General features: G+C 39.4%; 1 protein-coding gene across 1 annotated transcript in view; it reads left to right on the top strand.

Moving 5' to 3' along the window:
• Window positions 1-24,349, top strand: part of BNC2 (basonuclin 2) — a 391,886-nt gene that overhangs the window by 349,813 nt on the left and 17,724 nt on the right. The window contains exon 5 of the mRNA XM_024211083.2: window positions 19,051-21,017. Coding sequence (XP_024066851.1) covers window positions 19,051-21,017 — 1,967 coding nt within the window. The remainder of the gene's footprint in view (window positions 1-19,050; window positions 21,018-24,349) is intronic.

Raw genomic sequence — 24,349 nt, 5'->3', positions numbered from 1 at the left:
TCAGTAATGGAGGCAGTTCCATCACACTCAGTTGACCTGTACCCCGGATGACTTACATTCCAATGCATACAGTTTTCAATGTGAGACACATTACTCTGGGGATGTCAAATGATCACAAACTAGTCTTAATATTAGATTAATTACTGGTTAACCCTCAGGAGCTCCCAAGGAGCAATGAACTCACTAAAATCCATAGTCCCACAAGTGGAGAAGAAAAGGGGAAAATCAGAGCTGCCTCTTGGCTCCCTTTTTTACATTGCTTTTGGAAAGGAAGTCAGCAATTTTGGCCACACTTCTTTTTTTATAAGGCTGTGCCTAGTTTTGTTAGAGCACACACAAAAAGTTGCAAAGCGCATATGCATAGTGTTCCTCTCTGGATCCTCAGCTCCTGGGTTTGCTACTCCAAGCATCAGATGAACAATAGGCTGGCTGAAAGTTACCTTCCCCCTCCCCTTGCTTGATTCAAGCATAACTTGGCTGGACCTGAGGATCTGGCCCTATGTGTCCTTCACCCTGGTGATAGGAGACTTGAGTAATATCTTATTTGGTGCAACTTACACTCAAAGGGCCTGAGTCTGCCCTTGCTTTCACCAGCATGAATCAGGAATAATGCTGCTGAGGTAAATGAAGTTAAAGTGGTGTACAACCACTGTAGGATAAAAGACATTATTAATGCATCCACAATTAGCGAGGTGGTTGTTCTAACAATGTGCCATTTGTGAATTTAAATTGTGACGGGAACTTTAACTTTGATTTTCCTGTCTTTTTTTTCCACATGCACCTTAACATTGCATTCACATGGGTTTTAGTATTGATATATGCTGCACTTAAACACAGAAAAAAAATTCTCAAACAAGAGGAAGTGAGACAATACATTTGAGAGAAGTAGAAGTAAGTTAAACTTAATGGTATTCTTTGTCTACATAATACAGAATAGCTTACTATAAATACCAAAGAAATGGCTTATGTGATACTGGACATGAGCTTTGTTTATGATTGTTCACTCCTGTGGCGCTAATGGTGCTAATTAGTCACCTTCATTTTAATGTAAATTCAGTATCTTTCCTCTTTCAGATCAATGTCATATCAGACCTAAATCATCATGTTCTTATACTGCGGCTACTGTTTTGCTGTGTCTTTATTGCAATGTAGGTACCACAGTGTAATTGTTTCAACACAGTCATGTTACTGTGATGTTCCTATGGTGAATTTCATCAGTAATTTGTTTTGATTAATGGATTTTAGAAGGAGTGACTCCCTCCTTCAACCCCATGTTGATTGAGACCAACATGTTCCATCTCACCTTGCCTGTTTAACCCCACCAAATTGAAAGAATTATGACGCAGTTAGTTAAAAACATACAAAACAAATGCCACAGTTGTTCACATAGCAACAGTAGTGTAGGGTTTTCTAATGACTTGGCAACAGCAGGTTTTTCTAAGACATCAAAGATATTTGCAGAACTTCATACAGGCATGTTTTAAATAGCTTAGAAATGATACCTCCACTTAAAGTGAGTTTTATAGACTTCTTTACATAACTGACCAGTCTTCAAAAATGTGGCCTTTTATGTGTCGATTTTCTATGTTATGTCAAGCCTGGTCCAAGGTAAGACATTGAAAAATGGGTTCTTACATCCTTCACAAAACTGATAGAACTGCACCCATTTCAGGTCTTGCCTCCACTGAGGTGCATCAGGGAATTGGAGATGCTCTGTATTGGAGGCTCAGTTTGCATTTAGGGATGAGCTTAGTTATTCTCCATGTGCATTGTGATATTTTCCCCTGGATGTATGAATTACATAGGGCAGTGTATTTGGCCCTTGTATATGAGTGTGTATCTGTAGGCAAGCTGCTGCATGGTCCACAGAGACTGAACCTTTCCCCCCCCTATAATAGACATGTGATCAACTTGAGATCTGATGCTTGATCTGTAAATTTATTTCTGCGCTTTGGATTACACATGTTTCTACAGAGGACAGGATCATATATCGGGGGGGGGGGGGTAATTTAGTAATTTCATGTTATTTTACTAGTTTATTTGAGCCTCCTACCAGATTGCCATAAATAAATAAGATGTGGAATGTTTACATGGTCATGGCCGGATAGAGCAGTTTCAGATGTTACTATGAATTTTCTTGGTCTCATAATTGTTAAACACAGAATCAAAACCAAGAAGTTTGTAAACCTCCATATGTTTTTTTTATTGTTTATTATTAAAAAGTGAAAGTTGAAAGGCAGCCCTAAATCTGCTTTATTAGCCATCATTGGAGCAATTTTGGATACTCTTTCTAAATTCTGGGGATATGCCAGAGACATAAAAAAGTTCCTTTTCAAATGCATGTTGTGGGCTATTCTTACTCTCTTTTTATGAAAATAATTCATTTTATTCCCTTCACAACAAGAATCTTTATTCAGGGGAGGCTCCTCTGCATGGAATGGTCTGTTCCCTGCAGCAAATGCACATCGTAAAAAAAAAAAAGTAAACAAAAATTGGAAAATGCATACAGCACTGGGCTCCCCTAAAATCGACTATGTAATTAGAGAGAGAGAATGTTAATATACTGGTTTCCATTCAAACAAGGTGGGACTGGCACTTTCATCTCAAGTTGTGGATTATTCCATTTGGGATCTCCTGGCTATTCTTTCTGTCAGAAGAAAGCAAATGATTCCCTTTGACTGAACCAATTAAATTAATAAAGGCAATATGTAGAGAATCATTCTCTAAGACTCACTGGCTGATCATATCCTGTATGCCTTATTCTTGGTAGCTGTTTATGAAAGCAGGAGTCTTGCAAATTAACTCTGTCTTGGGTGTCACACCGTCTTACAATTTGCATCCAGGGAAAACAAATGAACTGTACTTCACTTCTCTGTTGGCTAGTCTTGCTCTCATTCTCTCTTGCTTTTCAGTTTTCCCTGAAATTAGAATCATGTGAAACTTTCTCATCGAGACAGATTTGCCTAAAAATTCACAAAGCTGGGTAAAGTTTTCAGTAAACGAAGGGTATTTATATTGCCCCAATTACTGTATCATCTGAGCATCTCACAGTTGTTCGTGTGTTTACTTTCACAACACTCCTGTGAGGTAAGGGGAAGTTGTACTATCACCATTTTGAAGCTGTGGGACAAACACAAAGAGACTAAGTGATTTGCCCAAGATTACACAAGAAGCCTGTGAGGATGTAGAGAATTGAACCTGGGTAACCAATCACTGGACCATCCCCTTCCTCTCTGCTTTGAGGAGCAGAGATTAAAATCATGAAGAGGCTAGTTATTTTTGCAGGTAGCAGCTGTTTGAAATTCATAGTTTTGTTTTCTTAACCTAAAACCATGCACAATTTGGTAGCTTCCATTGAGTTTCATTGTTTTCTAGAGGTTGTTTGAACCTCAAATTCAAAGTGCAACTCCAGAGCTACAAACTGAAAATAAAGTGTGTAGGGAGACCTGTGAACCAAGCCCACTTATTTCAGCATGTCCTCACCTATAATGAACCTTCCACGTTGTGCATGGTCACTTGCTTGGATGTCTGGGAAGGAAACATTAAAACTCAATTCTGAAATCCTTACTCAGGCAAAATTCCCATTGAATCAATGGGGATTTTGCCTAAGTAAAGGGCCAATCCAACCCCTAAGAAGAGGCATGTTAACCCGTAACATTTACAATACTCCTGGCTCCAACTCTCATACTCATCCTCCTTTCTAGAGTACACCATGAATTTATGTTGTGTATTCTGAGCTCATTCTGTGCTTGTGGAACAACCGTGCAAAATGGAATTTTTGCCCGTTTTCCTCTCTTCTCCTTGAGAGATCAATACTGTAGACAAAGTTCTGCCATGTGAAAAATTTGCTATGAATGATAAGTAATTGATACATGAGTGTAATTTTTCTTAGCACAGTTTTGAATATTTGAATATGATGGCATTCAACTTCCTCTGTAAAATTTCTTCCCATACCTAATGCTCTGAATGAACAGTCTTGTTAACAGTATATACATTTTGAATTTGATGGTAGCTTCATGCTTACCTCAACCTTTAGCACCTGCTGGTCTATGTCCATGCAGAGCGTCACTTAGCTTTTTGAATCAGCCATAGATCAAAGATACATACTTTTACTTAAATGTAAAAGAGCTCAAGCAAAACTGAATAATATCCATGTAAATAATATTCCTTAATGAATAGAGCTCTCTGCAAGGAGCTCAGCATCTCTAGAGATTGTTCAAAGAAAGCTGATGAAACCAGAAATGTGCTCAAAGAAACTGTAATGCGCAAAAGAGAGAGCGAGAGAGAGAGACTATAACCAGCATGAATGTGTGTATTTTTGTCGTTTCGTTTCTTAGTTGTCTCCTTATTTCACCCTGTTTTATTTCCAAAGACCTTTTAAAACTTGTTTTGCTAAACCAATCCAATGTTTTTTCCAGTCGCCCCCCTTACTCTGCCCTCCATGGTTAGAATTGGATTTTGCACCCATTCGTGTCTGCACAAATGACAGGTGCTAATCCTCCCCTTCATTTGACATGACACAGCCAACTTAACCAGTAAAAGTGTGTAACACTTGTCTCTGTCATGCAGAGTTACTATGCCATTAGCAAAGGTCAGAGGCCAATGAAACTCCAGATTAAAAGAGAAACGTTAATGATTTGGAAATGCATTTTTCCAAGTTTTGTTTTACACAGAAGCAATAGCATTTTGTTCCCTGCACATTTTTTAACCCACTGTTGCCTTTTGCTCTACCTTCAGTCACATCAGGGTTTACATTTCCTTCAGCTGAGAAAAAAAAAAAAAGTGGGAGGGAGGGGGGATACTGCAGCACTTTCATTTATTTCCGCAGTGGATACCCTGCTGAAGTTGCATTGACTGAACACAGGACAGACAGAGAGATCAATCCTGCTGGGACCAAGGCCCTTGAGGTAGTGCTTACTCAAAATCGATCAGGCTCTTCACTATCCCTATCAGTGTCGGCTCTTGCGTTTTCCTCCCGTTTTGCTACAGTATTTTCTTCCAACCTGTGCTGAAGGCGTGATGAGAGGTACTGTACTTGTGCATGTTGCTTACAAAACCATTGTTATCTTCCAACATCTAGATTTACCCATTCTCTTTAAATAGGACACATTCATAATCCAACTGAATGAAAGCACATATTTTGTGTAACACAGGCTAAAACAAGTCTGCAGTGTTGGTGTGACTTGTTTACTTACACTAACTAATCATCAGCTTCTAAAAATCATGCACTTCCCATTTCACCTGCAGAAATTTCAACAAATAAAATTTGATACTCTTAACTTTCAAGGGCCAAAGTCTGTACTAATTCACATGCCATTCCTTTAGCTTCCAGGAGTTGAACTGTGTGCATTCATCAGAGTATAGCAGTGAACATATTTTAAGATATACACAGAAAGGCATGATTTGCTAAATCTTTAGAAGCTGTGTAAATTATACTGTAATATAAAATATAATGTATTATATTAATGTATAAACTATCTTATATGTACATATTGTGTGAGTGTATATACACACCTCTCCCTAAGAATGCTTAAAGAAGTTCCTGTGTAACGTTGATGCAGGATGGGGTTTTAAAATATCCATTGCTTCTTCTGCAGATTATGCATGGACTTCACTTAAGTAGCTAAAATTGTGTCACATCCTCCTAAGCATCCATTAGGCTGGCAGTCTGGGAAATACACTTGCCCTAAAAGGGTTAAATGTCAGGATTAGGGAGCAATGAAAGGCTCCAAGGCTTGGCAATGGGACTTCATGTTCTGTTTGCTGGTCCCAGTCCTGTCTAGGTCAGTGGTGACTGGAAGTTCTTGTCATGTGATGGCTGTTTGGTGTCCTACGTGGTGATCTCAGTCCTGGTGGGCAAGTGTCCTCATCACAAACCCACCACAATTAACGCAACAAAAGGGCCTGGAGATTCAACGGCCCTACTGGCCTTAGGGGTTGCCCGTCCAAGTCGTGGTGGAGCCAGTACGGGAAAGGCTGTGTCTTCGGTGTTATTTGTGCTGTAACTGCTGTGCAGATAGCTAGGGGACTGACGTCTTCAGGCCCCTCAGTCTGTCACCTTTCATAGCGTTGCATTAACAGAATGTTTGTTTAATAAAGAATGGCAGGTTTAAGCTTGTTCTTATTAGCCACTTCAAATTCACTCTCTCCCTTAGACTTCTTGTCCTTCTAAATACAGGATACTTTGTTGCAGTTGTGGGGCTAGCCATTGCCCAAGGATGGGGGGCAGTGCCAGTCATCAAGAGCCTCTCTTCCCTTAGGGGGCTGTCACCAGCATTCAATGTGCGCTAACTCAGGGCCTATCTGGACAGCCACCATTGGCAGCAGTAAATTGAGCCCATTTTTTTCAGCCACTTTATGTCAATGAGGAGACCCAAAGCACAGACACTGTGTAATACAGCACAGGTGCTAAGATAATTTTGTTAATATTTTTTTTTTAAAATAGCCTTGAACACTGCCCGCCAGCTTCTGCCTAGACTTATACCCTCAGCAATCCCATTGGAGTCAGTGGGACTGATCAGGGCAGACATTGGATCTAAGTTACTAATCCATTTCATCCATTAAATTAGTGTAGCCTGTGGTTTTATTTATACTAATTCTGGCTCCGTATATGTTGGGCCCTTGTGTTCCATTTGTATTGCTGAAAACAGCAGGGGTTGGAGGGTGGAAAACCATTGAAATTGTGACATTAGGCACATCCTTCTGATCTGGGCAAGAGAACGTTTGGAAAATACTACCAGGAAGTCGTGTTGTCTGTTAAAATAACAGGGAAAGCAGTCAGATGATAAGAGCATTACTGTTACCATCGGTTTTTGTGTTTCTCCTATTCTCGCAACCCTATCCCCATCACCTTAGGGCTCCACTACTAAATCCTGACCCATCATCTCTGAAATATATCACTTAGAACATTAAATATGTTTTTACTAATTGTGATCAGGCTGAAATTCAAGTCTGTGCTTGTGGGTGTTTTTTTTTTTTATCAGAAGCCGTATTTAAGTGATGACACACAGTAATTTGTTCATTCTTCTGTCAGTGTAATTTACAAGGCAACGACAGATAAACATGGCTATACAAGATTCATTTACGGTGACACAATGGCAGATACACAGAGCAGAACCCTGCCTATGAGATAAAGTGGACTGAGTGACTTATGCAGTAATTAGGGGATAATTGTCATTAACCTCGCAAACAGTAGTTTACCCATATTGTTTAAAAGGCTCCAGGATGCATAATGACAAGGTAATCTGTCAAAGCGCTAGGGGGAAATATTAATAAGATTTGTGCAAGCCTGGATAGAAAATATGCAGAAAGCGGCCACATTAAGCTAATTGGTGGATGAATATACACTTGTAAAAGTGCTTCTAATGGCACGTTTGCTGCTCTCCAAATGACTACTGTTAATGTGGAGAAGTGGGCTGCCTAGAAAGTCAGGACTGCTGGGACAAGAGGGTATTAAGGCATGCAGGCACAGTTATTATTACCTTGCACACCGCAATATATTTTTCCCACTTTCTTCTGCATTTCAGTGCCTTTAATGTGTACAGATAGATAACTTGCTGCACACTTTATGGATTTGAATGTTTATATTCTACCAACCTTTGCCTTTTTAGCATCATATGTGCACCCTCCTGTCTTCCTTCTGCATCACACATGCATCTACAATTAACTTGATTTTCCTGGCATGATTTTTTTTTTTTTTAATGTAAAGAGTCAAAAGAAAGAGGCCTCTTAAGATCATTTTGTAAATATTGCAAGTAATAATGCATGTTTCCCTAATGAATACTAAAGACAGAAATCAGTCTTCCTGTTCTTCTACCACTGGTATACCCAGCGTAGAGCACAACTAAATTTCTTTATTGAGTCACAACTTTTGTGTTGAATCAGAGACCTAAGGATTTTATGAAGTCTACTTACACTTATCAGTACTTTTTATTCCAGTGTCACTGTCTTTGGATGAAATACTAAATTCCTTCTTCTGTTCCTATCCTGGCAAATCTCCCACTGACTTCAATGAAAGCTTTGCCTATGAGATCATCAGGACTTGGTCCTTTGTTTCTTATTTTTTCCAAATAACATTGACTAAATGGTTCATAGATTTAAGGCCAAAGAGGACCGTTATGATAATCTACTCTGACCTGAATGTTGGGTATCTTGCTTTATATCTAATGTGCAACACAGTGAAAACAGTCACTGACTATAGGATATAGGATATGATGATTCATCTACACATGCTTTGTATCGTAGCAGAGATCTTGGCTGAACAGTACCTAGGCAACTGTTGGAGCTATATATATTGTAAATATAATAATACATCTTCAAAGCTCTCTACAAACATTTGCAAATTCTCCCAATATCCTGTCCATTATTCCTCTTTTATGAATGGCAAAACTGAAGCATATACAAGTTTAAATGACTTGCTAAAGGCACACAGAGCTTGGAAATAGAAGCCTGGAATTGTAACTCCCAGTCCAGTTATCAGTGTATTAGGTAGCACTGCCTCTCAAACTATGAAAATTCTAATGATTACATTGATTATATGATAACATTAACACTATGGGCCAAATTTTCTTAAACAACAACCAAAATATACAGTCATTTATTCAAAATTGGTAAGTGCTTCTGAAAACTGCCATCATGTAATGGGGTGGTCTTGAAAGTCCTTTCAAGCCTCTCCAGGTCTCCATCACCATCACCACACTTTATTATTTTGCTCCAGCAGTCCACATCCTGTAGTGCTATTTACATATATTTACATTCCATAGCCAGCTTTTCCATTTGCTTTTAGTGAAGGGAGCGATACTGGTAGTAGTAGCAGCAGCCAGCCCTGCCTATCTCTGCCATCCTTCAGCCTCTCAGCTCCCCACTTCCAGAGCTTCCTTCCTCTCAATTTATTTGCTCCCAACTACAGGGGTGGCTTCCCCCTCTAGTTAGCGTCTTAGCTGTAGCCCCACTTGTTAATTGATGTTTCAGTTAGGTCACAGTTAACCCATATTGGTGGGAATTCAACTGATAGGGTACTGAGCCAGCACCTGACTCAGCACACACTGTTACACATGGTTTGGGTGCAACTGGATATTTTACATGCACAGTTACCTCTTTGTACCAAATTACACAGGTTTTGCAAGCTCAACCCACATTTTCTTTTTTTTTTTTTTTTAAAGTGTCCCTAAAGGTCTGGCTTAAACTGCAGAAACCCAGGAAATGGAGTTATAACTGAAATTCTGCACTTTATTTGCCCTCTCCATGGTGTTTCTCTTTGAGAGGCCCTATCCAGCTGTAGCTGTCTTTCCAGAAGGCTGCATATGCTTCCTGCAGAATGGCCCTACCTTCCTGAGGAACCAGGTTTGCCCTGTGCTTAAGAACAACACACTCCGCCCCCTCCACCCTTCCCCCCACCCCGCCCTCAATCACTTAGAACCCACTTAGTTGTGGAGCTGCTTAGGGGACGAGAAACTCTTTTAAATGAATTTTCCATAACCACAGAGCTATAGAGAAGCTGAGATATCACCATGTTTCTTTACATTTAGAATCCAAGGCTTTGTTTTTCAAAGCTGTCAAAGGCCTGGTCTACACAAGGAAATTAGGTTGGTATAACTACATCGCTCAGGGATGTGGAAAACCCACACCCCTGAGCAGCGCAGTAAATCCGACCTAACTGCCGGTGTAGATAGCACTAGGTTGATGGGAGAATTCTCCCATTGTCCTAGTTACTGCCTCTCAGGGCACGTCTTCACTACCCGCCGAATCGGCGGGTAGCAATCGATCTATTGGGGATCGACTTATCGCGTCTAGTGAAGACGCAATAAAATCGATCCCCGATGGCTCTTCCGTCGACTCCGGAAATCCACCGCGGCAAGAGGTGGAAGCGGAGTCGACGGCGGCGCAGCCGCGGTTGACTCGCCGCCGTCCTCACAGCCAGGTAAGTCGACCTAAAATACGCAACTTCAGCTATGCTATTCACGTAGCTGAAGTTGCGTATCTTAGGTCGACCCCCCCCGTAGTGTAGACCTAGCCTCAGGGAGGTGAGTAGCTACACGGATGAGATAAGTCCCTCCCGCCAACGTAGGTAGCAACTTTACTGAAGCACTACAGCTGTGCTGCTGCAGCGTTTTAAGTACAGACAAGCCCTCCGAGATTTGGATACCCAATTTCCATGAATTTTAATAGTAATTTGGGAATCACTTCTTAGACAGCTTTGAAAATATCAGCCTGTATTGATCTTAAGAGGGTAAGTGTTCATTTGTTAAATAACTTTTGTACAGTGCCTAGCACAATGAGACTCACCTGGTTGTGACCTATAGGGACTACTACCACAACACAAATGTTAAATAATGAAATCATGTTAATGGCAGCTGCTGAAAGATGACCACTTGGATCTTTTCAAAATTAGCATCTCAATATTTATTTATGGAGAAAGATTAGTATAATGGGGCAGTAGCGACACCATCACCATGGTTGTGTCAGATTTGTCAATTTTATGCTTTGGGCCTAATTCTTCTCCCACTTGCACAGTGTAAATCAAGTCTAACTCCACTGAAATTAGTGGAGTTACACCAGTATAAAACAGTATAAAGAGATTCAGGTTCTGGCTTCAAATCAGAATTTCTCTTCTCCAGCTAAATTCTAAGCCTCTGAATATGGACGAGGGGGTCACTGTGGAAAAACTTGAGAGGCCCTTAACTATAAAGATGCTAGATGGAGCAGCTATGATTAAATGAAGCTGGAGCTGCAGTGATTAAATATGTTGTAACCCCACAGTGATTTATCATATCTTTTAAAATAAAAATGCTACACACACTGTTACTAAGAGAAAAGTGATCATCTCTTATGAATTATACATTCTTATTGGGTCCACAATCAAGAGGATTGCATAACAAAGTGAATATTTTATCAAAAGTCAAACAATATGTTTTAAAAATCACAAGAAGCATTTAAAACCAAAGCCCTCGTATCCTAATAACATTACTTAAGTTGCAAAGATCAATACTTTTTTAGGGGGAGATGGGTAGAGGTCCAAATTAACATTTCTTTTATGAATGATATAATAGGGTTTCCTCCTCTCTTTATGAGAGATTTCTTTTCGTTTGTAAATAATTTTTATTTGGATTCTAGCGGGGTGCTGATCATAAATATCTGCCAGAAAGCTCCCACCCAACTGAAAAAGCATGGGGCAAATTTATCTTCTCTCTGCCCTGCACACCCTCCCAAATATATATATTCTTAACTTCATGCAGACTGGATATTCTACATGTACTGTGTGGCAGAATTTTGTGATGGAGACTCTTGGTCTGTGGAAGTAATCTTTATGTTTGGGCATGTACATCCTCTACCCAAAAATAGTATCTATGCATGTTACTCAAATACACCTGGGATAATTTGCAATGGAGAAGATGGGTGGATTTCACATGATGCTGCTTCAAACTGATTAGGACTGCTTTACAATGTATTGGCCTACTCCAGCAATAGAAATCGACAGCACTCAATCTCTGAGAGGGCATGGCCATTTTGTGTTTTGGAATAACTCCCTCGGTGAACTAGAACTTTTCCAGAACTTACTTCTTTAATTCACATGGATGTACATTGCCCAACTTCTGATTGTTGTTGTGATGTATATTCCAACTTTCTTGCCTCTGCCAAAGCTTCATTTAATCAAGAAACACATTCTTTTGACTCTGTGCATCTTTATATAATTTGTTCCAACATGCTTCACCTCATTATACCACAATCTTACAGGGCCAAGTATTCAGAATGTTGTAAAGAGATTAATTATTGTGGAGATTTAAGGTTGATGGGATTTTAGGAATAGAGAGGATTTATATCGGAGAGAGAGTGATGGAAGCCCTCTAGAGAAAATCCAGATCCTAAAGAAGTGCTGACAATTAGTGATCTAGTAGGTGATACTGTTCCCTCTGTAGTAGTACTGAACCAATGCTCCAGCCGATTGATAGTGGGGGACAGTGCTGCTGGAGGTGCTGTCTTTAGGATGAGATATAAAACAGAGGATCTGAATACTTTTGGTCAGTAAAGATCCCATAAGCCTTTTAGCAAGAGTGTGGGTGGTTAACTCCAATGTCCTGGCCAGATTTCAACTGTGGTTATTACATTCCACCTACTTAAATTCCGGTTGCAATTTCAGTTGGACATGGTATTCTTCACTTTCTGTGTTGTGAAGTGCTGTTGTGCACAGTTAGACAGCTGCTCTGTTCCATCCCAGTCCTGGTGGCATTTCTGTGATGTTCCTCCTACATATATGGAGACACGTTCTGCTCTTTGTAATGCTGCAGTGCTAAATTATATCCCATTTGCTGTCAAATGAAGTCAGGATTCACACTGGAGCAAAATTTGGACTGTAATCTGTAATATCCATTAGTAAAAGTCTGTAAAGCTCTTTGGGGTCCACTTGGATGAAAGTTGCAAGACAGTTATTAACATGGAACCTTAATATGAGGGTTGGAGTGAACTATATGAGAAGGAACTGACTTTGCACTGGTAACAAGAATAAATACAAAACAGAAGCTATGCATACCTCTTATTTTCTGCAGTTAGGTACATACTTGAAAGTGTCCTTCACGTTTATACTTTGATGTACGGGAAAAGCCTTTCTTTTTCTGTTAGCTGTCATAAGCAAAAAACCTGATATGCATCCTATATCTTTAGGTGAAAGCAAATAAATCCAGTTCTAAGAAGTAGGGGGAAAGATCTATCTCTTTTGGTTTTTTTAGTACAGTAGATGTAGCAGTTAAGCCAAAAGCTAAAGATTTCCATTATTGACTGAAAACTCTGTAGTGCTGTGTCGTGTTGGTTTCTGCTGCAGCAGTAGACATAAGGAAAGGACCCCTCATTCTCACAACCATAGCATTTATCATACTTTTTGATTGGGGAATAGAGAGGGATGGGGAAGGTATGTGGGGTTAGGGATGGGAAAGTCTTTTAAGTCATGGCTTTTTGTAAGTTGGGAATGTTGAATTTGGCATCATCTGCTTATGTATGATCACAACAAGCTGGTGTATATACCTCTCTCTGATGTTTGCAAAAACAAAGCAGAGCTTGGGTCGATATGGCATGTAAAGAATGCCCAGCAGGAAAATAAGTATGTGGATAAATATTTCCATGAAAAACTAGACATAATGCCAGAGGCTGTGCCCACTGAAATCAGTGGGAGCTTTGCCGCTGATCTGAAAAGGAGCATGATCTGGTGCATTTTGGCATTTCCTATGTATATAGATATGCGCTGATGCACCTCTGTGTTGTGGTCACTTTTTTCCCAGAAAGAGATGGGATATGAACTTCTCCCAGTGTAACAGCTTGAAATTTCATTTGGAAGTAAGGAGATGCTCCTGAGAAACTCAGCCAAACAAAAACAACAAACTCAAATCATGGAAATTATGTAAGGCTTTCTTTATCAGAAACAAATGTTGATATTCTGTCTGCACCCTAATTAAAACCATCCTGTGCAATTATAGTATGATTGAGTGCATTTCAGTCTGCTTTTCAGTTGTTACAGCCATACTTTCAACATATTTCCCCAAGATCAGCTAGAAAACCTACAGGTCTCTAAGAAAAGCTCATGGAGGAAAGATAATTGCACAGTAAACCTTGATTTGCTTCCTGAGCTAAGGAATCAAATGTGTATATCTCCATGCAATATATTTTTTAATCATTGCATTCCGGATGCTTGGTCAGTCTGTACCAAGAAATGTGTATTTAAGGTGCAGCTGCAACCTTGCTAAAATAAATAATCTTGCCAAGTTGTTTTTCCTCATAATTTCAAGTGCTTCTCAGAAATTATCACAACAGTGCTCGAAAATATTCCCTGAGTGCTTCCCAGAACCTGCACTTTTTTCTAAAAAGGAGTTTTCATTTTTTTATGTTAACCTTTTTATTAATCTCAACTCCTGTGTAATCATTTCTCAGTGTGCATACAGGCATGTGCATGTGCACGAACACACCCTCTCTTAGCTATGCCAAGAAGTAAATTAGAGAGCTAAAAATAGGCTTGCAAAAGTGTGTGTGTATGTGTGTGTCTTTCTATATAAAATTAGCACAGGGTAATGGAGATCATAGGAGTCTTTTCACAAGAGTTTAAAGCAACTTGATTTTAAAACAGAAGTTCTAGGTTGAAAAGGCATATATGTTGCATAGAGGCCACCCTCACTTTTTAAATAGGCAACTTTTAAGTTGAGAGGCTTTCAGGCTGACTCAAAAACTTACAAGCTGTGAAGTTCAAAGAGCACCATGAAACCAAATCTCCCCCTTTCCAGCCCTCCCCAATTAAACTCATAAAAATTAGAGTGAACTTTGTGTTTGTCTTCTACTCTAACCTATTTGTATCATCTGAGATAATCATCCTAAACCCATCACTTGTTCTGATGTGACCCAGAAGTTAGGACAAGATGCATCCTGACACATATCGTCCTAACCTACAGGTCAGTAAAAATCAGGAGACAAGTTCAGGATGATTAACCGTGACACTGCTTCACAGACCTAATATAGTGTGTGTATATGTGTATCTATGTCTATACTAATAATATAGATAGAGAGAAAATTGAGTGTGTGTTTAGACCTGGAGAGAGGAAGATTTAAGGTTATAGGTCTTCTACCCTTAGAGGTTAATTTATATGGTTTAGAGGCTTGAAGAATTCTCTCTTTCTGAAATCTGAAGAGAGCCACCAATATATAAAATCAGGCTGTATGGCAGGGAAGCAAGAGCATCCATTGTATTGCTGTACAGGTTAAGCATGCTTGTCTACTGGCTTGCTTAGAGGTAAAAGCATACATTGGTATCTTTACACTGACTGACTGACTTGTACATATTGTCACAGGAGGCTTGGCTTAATCGGTACTGAGCTGAAAAAAAGTAATATAAATTGGAGCCTTTTGTCATGAAAAATTTAAATGTGGATATGATTTAATGGCTTTGGGGAGAAAATTTAGTATGAGAGATTGTAAGAAACAAGAAATCGATTACACGTAAGAAAGGACTTGAACCTCTAATCAAGTATTAAGGTATACAAAGAGATCCCTAGCTAGTTATAGCTTAATTCAAAGGGATAATGGTTAGATTTTTTTTTAATTTTCAAGTTTTATCAAAAAATGACATTCCTATTTGCTCTTTATCTAGTTCTGAATTTTAATACATACTTACAGTGATTTATAGAAACCATCACTATGTAAATATTGAACTATGCGTTATGCAGTGTACATAGGTGCTATAGTTTCTATGAAATATAGTGACCCCAAACCACTTTTCTATATTGTTAGAAAAATTGTATTTCTAGCTAAAAATTAACAATAGACAACTTGTGAATATAAACTGCTGTTCCTTAAAAAAAAAAAAAAAATCTTCCTGTTATTCATGAATCCAACCTACAGTGTCTTGAAGTCAATAGCATGCATTTTTAATATTCTTTACTTCACATGAATGAGACCTTCAATAAGCAACGTAGCATTCACAACATGGAAAACAAAATAAAGATTTGCTCAAAATCTGACAAAAGCAAAACAGTTTGCAGTGTTGTTGTAGCCATGTTGGTCCCAGGTTTTTAGAGAGACAAGGTGGGTGAGGTAATATCTTTTATTGGACCAACTGAGAGAGACAAGCTTTCGAGCTACACAGACCTTGTCTCTTTCACCAACAGAAGTTGGTCCAGTAAAAGATGTTATCTCATCAACCTTTTCGCTCTAAAAGTAAAACTGTCAGAAGTTTGCATGATTAACTACAATGGGGATTGGCAACTTTTGGCACGTGGCCCATCAGGGAAATCTGCTGGCGGGCTGGGACGGTTTATTTACCTGCAGCGTCCGCAGGTTCAGCCAATTGCAGCTCCCACTGGCCACGGTTCGCTATTCCAGGCCAATGGGGGCTGCGGGAAGCAGCAGCCAGCACATCCCTCGGCCCACGCCGCTTCCCGTAGCCCCCATTGGCCTGGAACGGTGAACCGCAGCCAGTGGGAGCTGTGATTGGCAACCTAGTCCTTGTACAGCTTGTAGGATTGGCCCTAAAGATGTTAATGATTGGAGCACGGGGTGGTTTAGGGAATTAGTAATTGAATCTTTAGCTGTGCTGAACTATCACTCAATATGGCTGGTAGGAGTAGGCTACGGTCGCTTTAAGCCAACTGTCTGATTCCATTGGGCTGTTGTCTTTGTGCCAGCTGAGGATAACCCAATGCCAATCAAATCCTCAACTGCTTGTTTAAGAGCTCATTGGCACTGTAGCCGAGCCTGAGGATCTGGCCTCCAATGTTTCATTGTCCTCCCCACAACTCTAGAAAATCCTATAATAGATACTATAAGAGTATACATAAGTGTAACATTTTAGCATTGAGAGAGGGACAATTTAGGCAAAGTGTTAGGAAAACTTCTTTTAGAGAGAATATGTATTAAATTGCAGAATAACTTCCAAAGGGAAGTGGTGGAAGCCCCATCACGTGGGACATTTCAGCCCAGGCGGGACAAAATACTAGAACGTGTGCCATAAAACTCAATTCCACCAAGTCTCCTGGTTTCTATGGGCTCCACAACAGAGAAGCCCGTCGTTTTCCAGTCTCATGGCTTGTTTGGATGCAAACGGCAAATCCAAATCTCATTTCTTTATTTATGTATCTGTCCACATTTATAAAATAGACATTTCCTACTACACAAGCCTCTGGATGTAAAAAACATAAATTGCTATCAATAGTGCATTACAAACACCCACAGTTGGCAGCATTCAGACAGTCCCAGACTCTCTCTGGAAATCTGGGCTCAGGAACTCTCAGATCCTGCCTCCAAACAATATGAGTTGAGACCTTTCCCCTCTATTTAAACTCTGACTCAGGTAAAAGCTGTTGGGGAAGTGGGGAGGGGAGGGCTCAAAATTTGAACTGTGAGGCCATTTTAGGGTCCAGGTGAGATACTGGTATTTACAAATGTAGAATCATTATGGCATGGAAGGGCAGGCCTGGTGGAGGTTGTGGTGGAATTGAATGGAGAAATAAGGAACCTTTTGAAACGTATGCAGGGAAAATAATCAAAAGATAACCAGTTTGGAATTTGGAAGGAAGGAAAGTGTAATCCCAGTCCCAAGGACTTCCTGCCCTTTTGGATAAATTGCATTGAATCACACTGAGTTCCTGTAAAACAGGCATTCCCTTCCAGCAGGACAGATGGAATTATAAGGCTATAGGAGTTAAAGAAGCCCTTACTATGTTAGGAAAAGTATTCAAAGCTTTGGTTGCTTACTGAACCAAACCAACAAATTATAGCCCTATCTTGCAAGCAGCTCTTCACAAGGAGGGCCCTTAATCTGCACAGATCCCCATTGATGAAGGCTCCACATGGCAGTGATCTGCCTACATGGATCAACTTGCAGGATTAAGGCCAATTTAAGGTTTTCCCCATCGTTATAGTTCTGTCATGGATTAATTACATTCCTGTTAGATTGGATTGTGTGATATCATTCATACCTGGTACTATGAACCATGTTAGTGGCTCTATAGCCACATCTAAGTTATTGCAACATAAGTGACATTAACTAATTTCATTAGCTTTGCATCCTATGATTTGAGATAAATCGGAGCTAAAATAAGCAAAACGAGTCCTAGCTGGAGTTTTACGTGTATGTTTCATCATTTGAGAAAATTGATTTACAGTGCTATAAAATTAACATGAAAAAACCTAGAATCATTACTGTAATGTGGAAAATAATTTTCATATTTTCATATAAATACACTGTTTTTCTACTCAAACCACTTCTGATGATTTTTGCTGCATAGGGTACTCCTAAATGTTTAGACAGGGCTCTAAATCTGGGATCCAAGATTTAAAAAAAAACAAAACAAAAAGACAGCACTCAGGAGTTCCATGCAGAGGTATCTGGCAGTTCTATGCAGTAGACACTGGAGCATCTCTGCTTGATGGTCACGGGACAGGGTTTGTTGGTAGCTACAGAGGTGGTGACATGTCCAGCATTAGCCCAATGGGGGAGATGTTGATAAAATGTATTCATTATATAAGTATTTTAATACATTTTTATCAATACATGCTGGAATGGATTGCCTGACATTACAGTGCAGAATTTTTAAGTTCTACCTTCAGGCAAATCTCATACTTACTAGCAAAAATGAAAGTGTGAAATGCTTTTTAATGTATATTTAACAACAGATAGTCTACTGATTACTGATGTGTATTCTCTCTGGACTTTTCCCTTGCTATCAGAAGGCAATGTTAAGAGACAACATTTTTATACATTTATGTTATCCACATCCATCAAATGTTTACTTTTTAAATATTTGTAACTGTCATTTATAAGAAGACTGTAAAAAAGTTATATTTTAAGTGTAAATCAAATCCAGGTTAGAAGTTTGCAATCAATTGCCAGTAAAGTTCAGTAACACTCAAAAGCAGTGTTTCCTTTCCTCCCCCCAGTTTCAGCCTTTTGATGTGCGTTGGCAATAAATGTAATTTTATATATTGCTCTTGTGGAAAAATTTAGGTTGTTAATATTTTTATGCTACTTTTTAATTGTCTTGGTTCAAACTCTTTGAGATGCATTTTACAAGATTGCTCCTAATTGAATTCAGTCTTATGTCTACTTACATTTAAGAGGTAATTCTATCAAATGCATTTATTTCATTCTTTCCTATAGTGTCACCATTTTGTAAGGATTAAGGTACAGTTTTCTGTATTTACAGTGGGCTGCACAGCAAGAATTCACGTCTTAAACTAATGTATGCGAAACAGTTGCATAGTACATAGATCATATTGTTATAATAGCAGTATTGAAGGCATTTTAGATCACAGAGCCCCAGTAGTCTACATTTTGTTTGCTTTGACATTATTAAACTCAATCTATTTCTCTAACTGTGACTCTAATTACTGCATTTGCATGGCAGAAAAGTTTGCTTTGTGGATCAGCTTCTATTAACACTGTTTGCATGTTGTTTTCTGAGCTTAGTGTTTCATGTACAGGCAGCAGAGCACCTTCTATCGAATTCAATAATTATGCAGAATCAATAAGTTTTTTTTTCTTTGTGTTTGTCTTTGTTGTTTCTTTGATATGGCCTCTAGGATGCTGCAGGCAAGGTGCTGGACCGCTGGGCCATCATGTCCAGGGAAGAAGAGATTATTACCCTTCAGCAGTTTCTGAGATTTGGAGAAACCAAATCCATCGTGGAGCTGATGGCAATTCAAGAAAAGGAGGGGCAGGCAGTGGCTGTGCCATCTTCAAAGACAGATTCAGATATAAGGACTTTTATTGAAAGCAATAATCGCACTAGGAGCCCAAGTCTCCTTGCTCACCTGGAGAACAGCAACCCTTCCAGCATTCATCACTTTGAAAACATCCCTAACAGCCTTGCGTTTCTGCTTCCATTCCAGTACATAAATCCCGTCTCTGCTCCATTGCTGGGGCTGCCTCCAAATGGCCTCCTGCTGGAACAGCCAGCTCTGAGGCTGCGTGAACCAAGCCTTTCTACCCAAAATGAATATAATGAAAGCAGTGAATCTGAAGTTTCCCCCACTCCTTTCAAGAATGAGCAGACATCCAGCAGGAATGCTTTGACCAGCATCACAAATGTAGAACCCAAAACTGAGCCAGCCTGTGCGTCTCCCGTTCAAACATCTACACCCATCAATGATTTGTCCAAAACTGAGCACACAAAAAGCTCATTCAGGATTCACAGAATCAGAAGAATGGGATCAGCGTCAAGAAAAGGGAGAGTGTTCTGCAATGCATGTGGTAAAACTTTCTATGACAAAGGTACTCTCAAAATCCACTACAATGCAGTTCATCTTAAAATCAAACACCGGTGCACGATTGAAGGCTGCAACATGGTCTTCAGCTCTCTTAGAAGTCGCAATCGTCACAGTGCTAACCCTAATCCCCGCCTTCACATGCCTATGCTAAGGAACAACCGAGACAAAGATCTAATCCGTGCTACATCAGGAGCTGCCACCCCTGTCATAGCAAGTACAAAATCCAGTCTTACCTTAACAAGCCCTGGTCGGCCTCCAATGGGTTTTACTACTCCCCCGCTAGACCCTGTACTACAGAACCCTCTTTCTAGCCAGCTGGTGTTTCCAGCTTTAAAGACTGTCCAACCTGTTCCTCCTTTTTACAGAAGTTTACTTACTCCTGGAGAGATGGTGAGCCCTCCAACCTCATTACCCACCAGTCCCATCATACCAACAGGTGGTTCAGTGGAGCAGCATCCTCCTCTTCCTTCAGAGTCATCGTTACCTGCGATGGTGATGCCTACCCATGAGCCTAATGCTGACCTTGCCCCTAAGAAGAAACCAAGGAAGTCAAGCATGCCAGTTAAAATAGAAAAGGAAGTTATTGATACTGCTGATGAGTTTGACGATGAAGATGATGAGGCTAATGACAACAGCATGATGGCTAATGATATTGGTCATGACAATCACTGCCATTCGCAGGAGGAAATGAGCCCAGGATTGTCTGTGAAAGACTTTTCTAAAAATGGTAGAATCAGATGCATTTCCAGGACAGAGATAAGAAGGGCGGACAGCATGACCTCAGAAGACCAAGAGCACGAGAGAGACTATGAAAACGAGTCAGAAACCTCAGAGCCAAAATTGTGCGAGGAATCCATGGAAGGTGATGAACGCATCCATGAATCTAATGAACACTCTATGATGAACAGTGGGATGCCAGATGAAAATCACAACGAATCTTCTCACCGGGATGTAATTAAGGTGAAGGAAGAGTTTACAGACCCTACCTATGATATGTTTTACATGAGCCAATATGGACTGTATAATGGGGGCAGTGCCAGTATGGCTGCCCTTCATGAAAGTTTCACTTCAACATTCAACTACAACAGTCCTCAAAAGTTCTCCCCAGAAGGGGACCTGTGTTCCAGCCCAGATCCCAAGATCTGCTATGTCTGCAAGAAGAGTTTCAAAAGCTCCTATAGTGTGAAGCTTCACTACAGGAATGTTCATTTAAAAGAGATGCATGTCTGCACAGTGGCTGGCTGTAATGCTGCCTTCCCATCACGGAGAAGCAGAGACAGGTCAGTAAATATTAATTGATTTTCTACATTATTAAGTGTGTCAAATTACATAAGAAAATCCAGTTTTAGGTAGATGAAGAAATAGAGACACACAGTAATGACTAGTGACAGTCATGCCCCCTTGGCATTGTGGGGGTGTTACCACTTTAGGTTTTCATTGTTTGACATTCAGAATAGTATATACTATGTCATTGTCTTATGTGATTGGCTAGATAATGTCATTCTTTCTCTGTGTGTGTGTGTGTGTGTGTTGTATATACACTTTTGTATATAATCTGCAGCTTTTATACATTCAGCTTTTTCTCCCTACAGCTTTCCAATCAAGGAAAGCTTCTATTAAATATATAATAATTATATACAACAGAAATATCTTCACACATACACATCGATACATAGAAACAGAAATGGATGGAGGGAAAGAACCATAGGAATAGGATACAAGAATAATCCCCATCTCTGTAGGCTTAAGTACAAATGAATAGGAATCATTAATGGATATTCATTCTGCCTTATAAACAATTATAAGAAACAAAATTAAATGTTAACATTAGCGAAATGGTTCTCTCTTTCCATGGGGGAACCTGTATTTTTTTTCCCTAATATAACCATTCAGTCCAGCTTTATTTTCTTCTCTGACTGTGAGTAACTCCCATTCACTCTGATGCAGTAATGTACATGCAGAAAGGGGAGACTAGACCCCTACATATTTTTAAGGGTATGTTCTGCTGGGCCTTCAGATGACGTCACACTGTAGTTATGCTGCATCAGTACTGAAACAGTTGGGCTTAAACAGAAGCAGCTGGTCCTAAACCTCTTTGGCCTTTTTTAAAATATTTTTTTTAATTCCTAAAGAAAATTGTAATATAAATGGAATTGGTCAAGGTGGTCTGTGGTAGGATAACACAGTTATTCCATACTTGGGAAAACAAGCTCTTATTCATGATGATGAATATATTGTTACACAATGAAATATCCCTTATAGGTTCACAGCATTGGGTTCGTGTTGTGATGGTGAGAGTGATTCATTACTTGAGCTTGTTTGTTTGTTTGTTTGTTTAATATTTTTCATTAGGGAGTAAAAATTCAGCAGAGAGAGAGAGGAAGGAAATTGAACTCAGCTAAACATTTCACACACAGTTCCTGTATCTTGTTCCGTGGAAACTGCTGGGGTTTGCAACTGGATACAGGGTATAATATAAAATAAAAGCAATTTAGTGTGAAGAAGGTTAGGAAGCCAAATCTCACTTTTTCTGGAGAGTCTAGCTCCAGCATGTCAGTTCTGAGATCCACTAAATAGAAAATGTGAACACAAATTAGAAAAAACAGTAAATAGAGTAGACTAAACTAGAAAATTTGTTTCACCAGTGAGATGAGATCAATTAAAATCAAACACCTAAAACTAAATTAAGGTCACTGTCTTGCCAGTCGATCCACCCTTGTGGAGACCTGTTTGCCTCAGTGGAGCTGGACATAAGGGTCCAGCAGGATCAGGGCCTCAGTAAGTGAAATCCTGTGCTGACTTATACCACACATTGTGTCCTTAAAGTTGATGGGATTGCAGAGGATTTGTTAGTGCAGAATTTGGCTCAGTCTATGTGTTTTCTCAAGTGAGTTATAAAATGTCAGTCATGTGCTAAGTAAACCCGTTTTGTATTCAGTGTGCAAAAAGAGAAGTGGCTAGTTTAGGATTTGGAATGTTATTTGGAATGTTAAATTTCATCAGGAAACAGTTAACTTGATAGATTATGCTAATAATAAAGAAGTTAGTTCAGTGAACATATATTAGGAGAAAAAGACCATCATGATGACATGTGTAAAGTATTTATGAGAACTGAACATTTAAAGACAGGGCACAGTTTGAAAGTATTTCATGAACTATATAGGATACTTTGATTTAGCTTATTGAAAGCAAGCCATAAAAGTGAAATATATGATTCATAAACTTAAAATGCAGACTGCTTTCTTAAAGATAAAATTATTATTTACATATGAGTTTGGGTTGTACTAGGCATGGGAACATCTTTCCAGTTTCACCTCACAAATAGTGTTCAAAATATGTTTCAGTTATGTGAGTGTCTTCCTTACAACTTGGGACAACAGAAATCCACAGGTTCTGAGGATTTCAGGTAGTGATAGTGTACTTGAAAAGGTTTAAAGGCTACGTACAATTTGGATGGCCTTCAAGTCTGGTGCTTTTTGAGACTCACCAAAACTTTCGGGTCTGCAGAATTTGTCTGGAAAAATCTTACAGAAACCAGGAACTCCCACAAGATTTCTGATAATTCTTGCAGACATTTGGTCAGGAAGTATCATAAGAAACCATCTTTATTGTTCACTGTATTTCAGCAAGTCCATGTCTGGTCTTGTCCAGGACTAGGAAGTCTAGAAGTGCACAGAAATGAAAGTGTGTGCAAAAGGAGGGGGTATGAAAATGAATCAGACATTCTTTTTATTTAATCTTCAAAAAAAATTGTCTTATTCAGGATTGAGTTGAAGGGAGAGTCTTATTTTCTCCAAGCCACGTAGCCTACCCAATGAAGGATTTTTTGCTGATTTTTAAAGAATCTTTTTTATTTAAAGGGAAAAAAGCCTAGATCATTAAGTTTCTAGCCTTTTGGGTTTCAGACAGAGCCTCAAAGGTGTAAACTAATCTATGGTGTCTTATTGGCTTTGCTGCCAAATAACGAAAGCAATAACATTGAGAAGTGAGAACTTCTTCCAGTCACCTTAATGGACTATTAATTTTAAAACCTAATTATAACCATTTCACTTTTAATTGCTGTACCAGAAACAAGAAATATCCAACTAATGTGCATAGCAAGTGAGCCTGGACATACTTGTCATGTTCTGATGTGACAGTTATTTGGGCAGGTGTATGTAGCAATAAGTCTTCACATTTTGATTATTGAATTATGGAATATTTTTGACTATCCAGATGAATCCAAAAGTTCTTTGCTGTCCTTACAAATTAAAAAGGCATTTCTAATGCCACCTTCTAAAAACTTTGGGACCCTTCCCATCACGATGTGGCTTGCAGGATTTAGTGAGGTTTCCTTATTTAAATTTTTTCTATAAATTTTTTTAAAAATAAAACAAGCCGTGAAAATGGTTGAGTTTAATAAGGTGATAAATAGTTTTGATCTTTTTTTTCTTCTTACAATGGCATCTGGTACAATGTATAACCTTGTACAACCCAACTCTAGCTAATCTAAACTTGGTTATGTTCCCCAGGCTTAGTGTGTGCCCAGAAAACTCCCCTGATGCTCCGGTTAGTGACCCAGAGTATGGCCCTTTTAAAACTGACCTTCAAGGGATGGAGGTCCAGAGTGCAA

This window comes from Terrapene carolina, unplaced genomic scaffold (assembly GCF_002925995.2).
Source record: "Terrapene carolina triunguis isolate 2854851 unplaced genomic scaffold, T_m_triunguis-2.0 Scaffold113, whole genome shotgun sequence".
Taxonomy (NCBI): Eukaryota; Metazoa; Chordata; order Testudines; family Emydidae; genus Terrapene; species Terrapene triunguis.
Note: the sequence above shows the minus strand (reverse complement) of the source record. Positions and strands in the feature narration are given on the sequence as shown.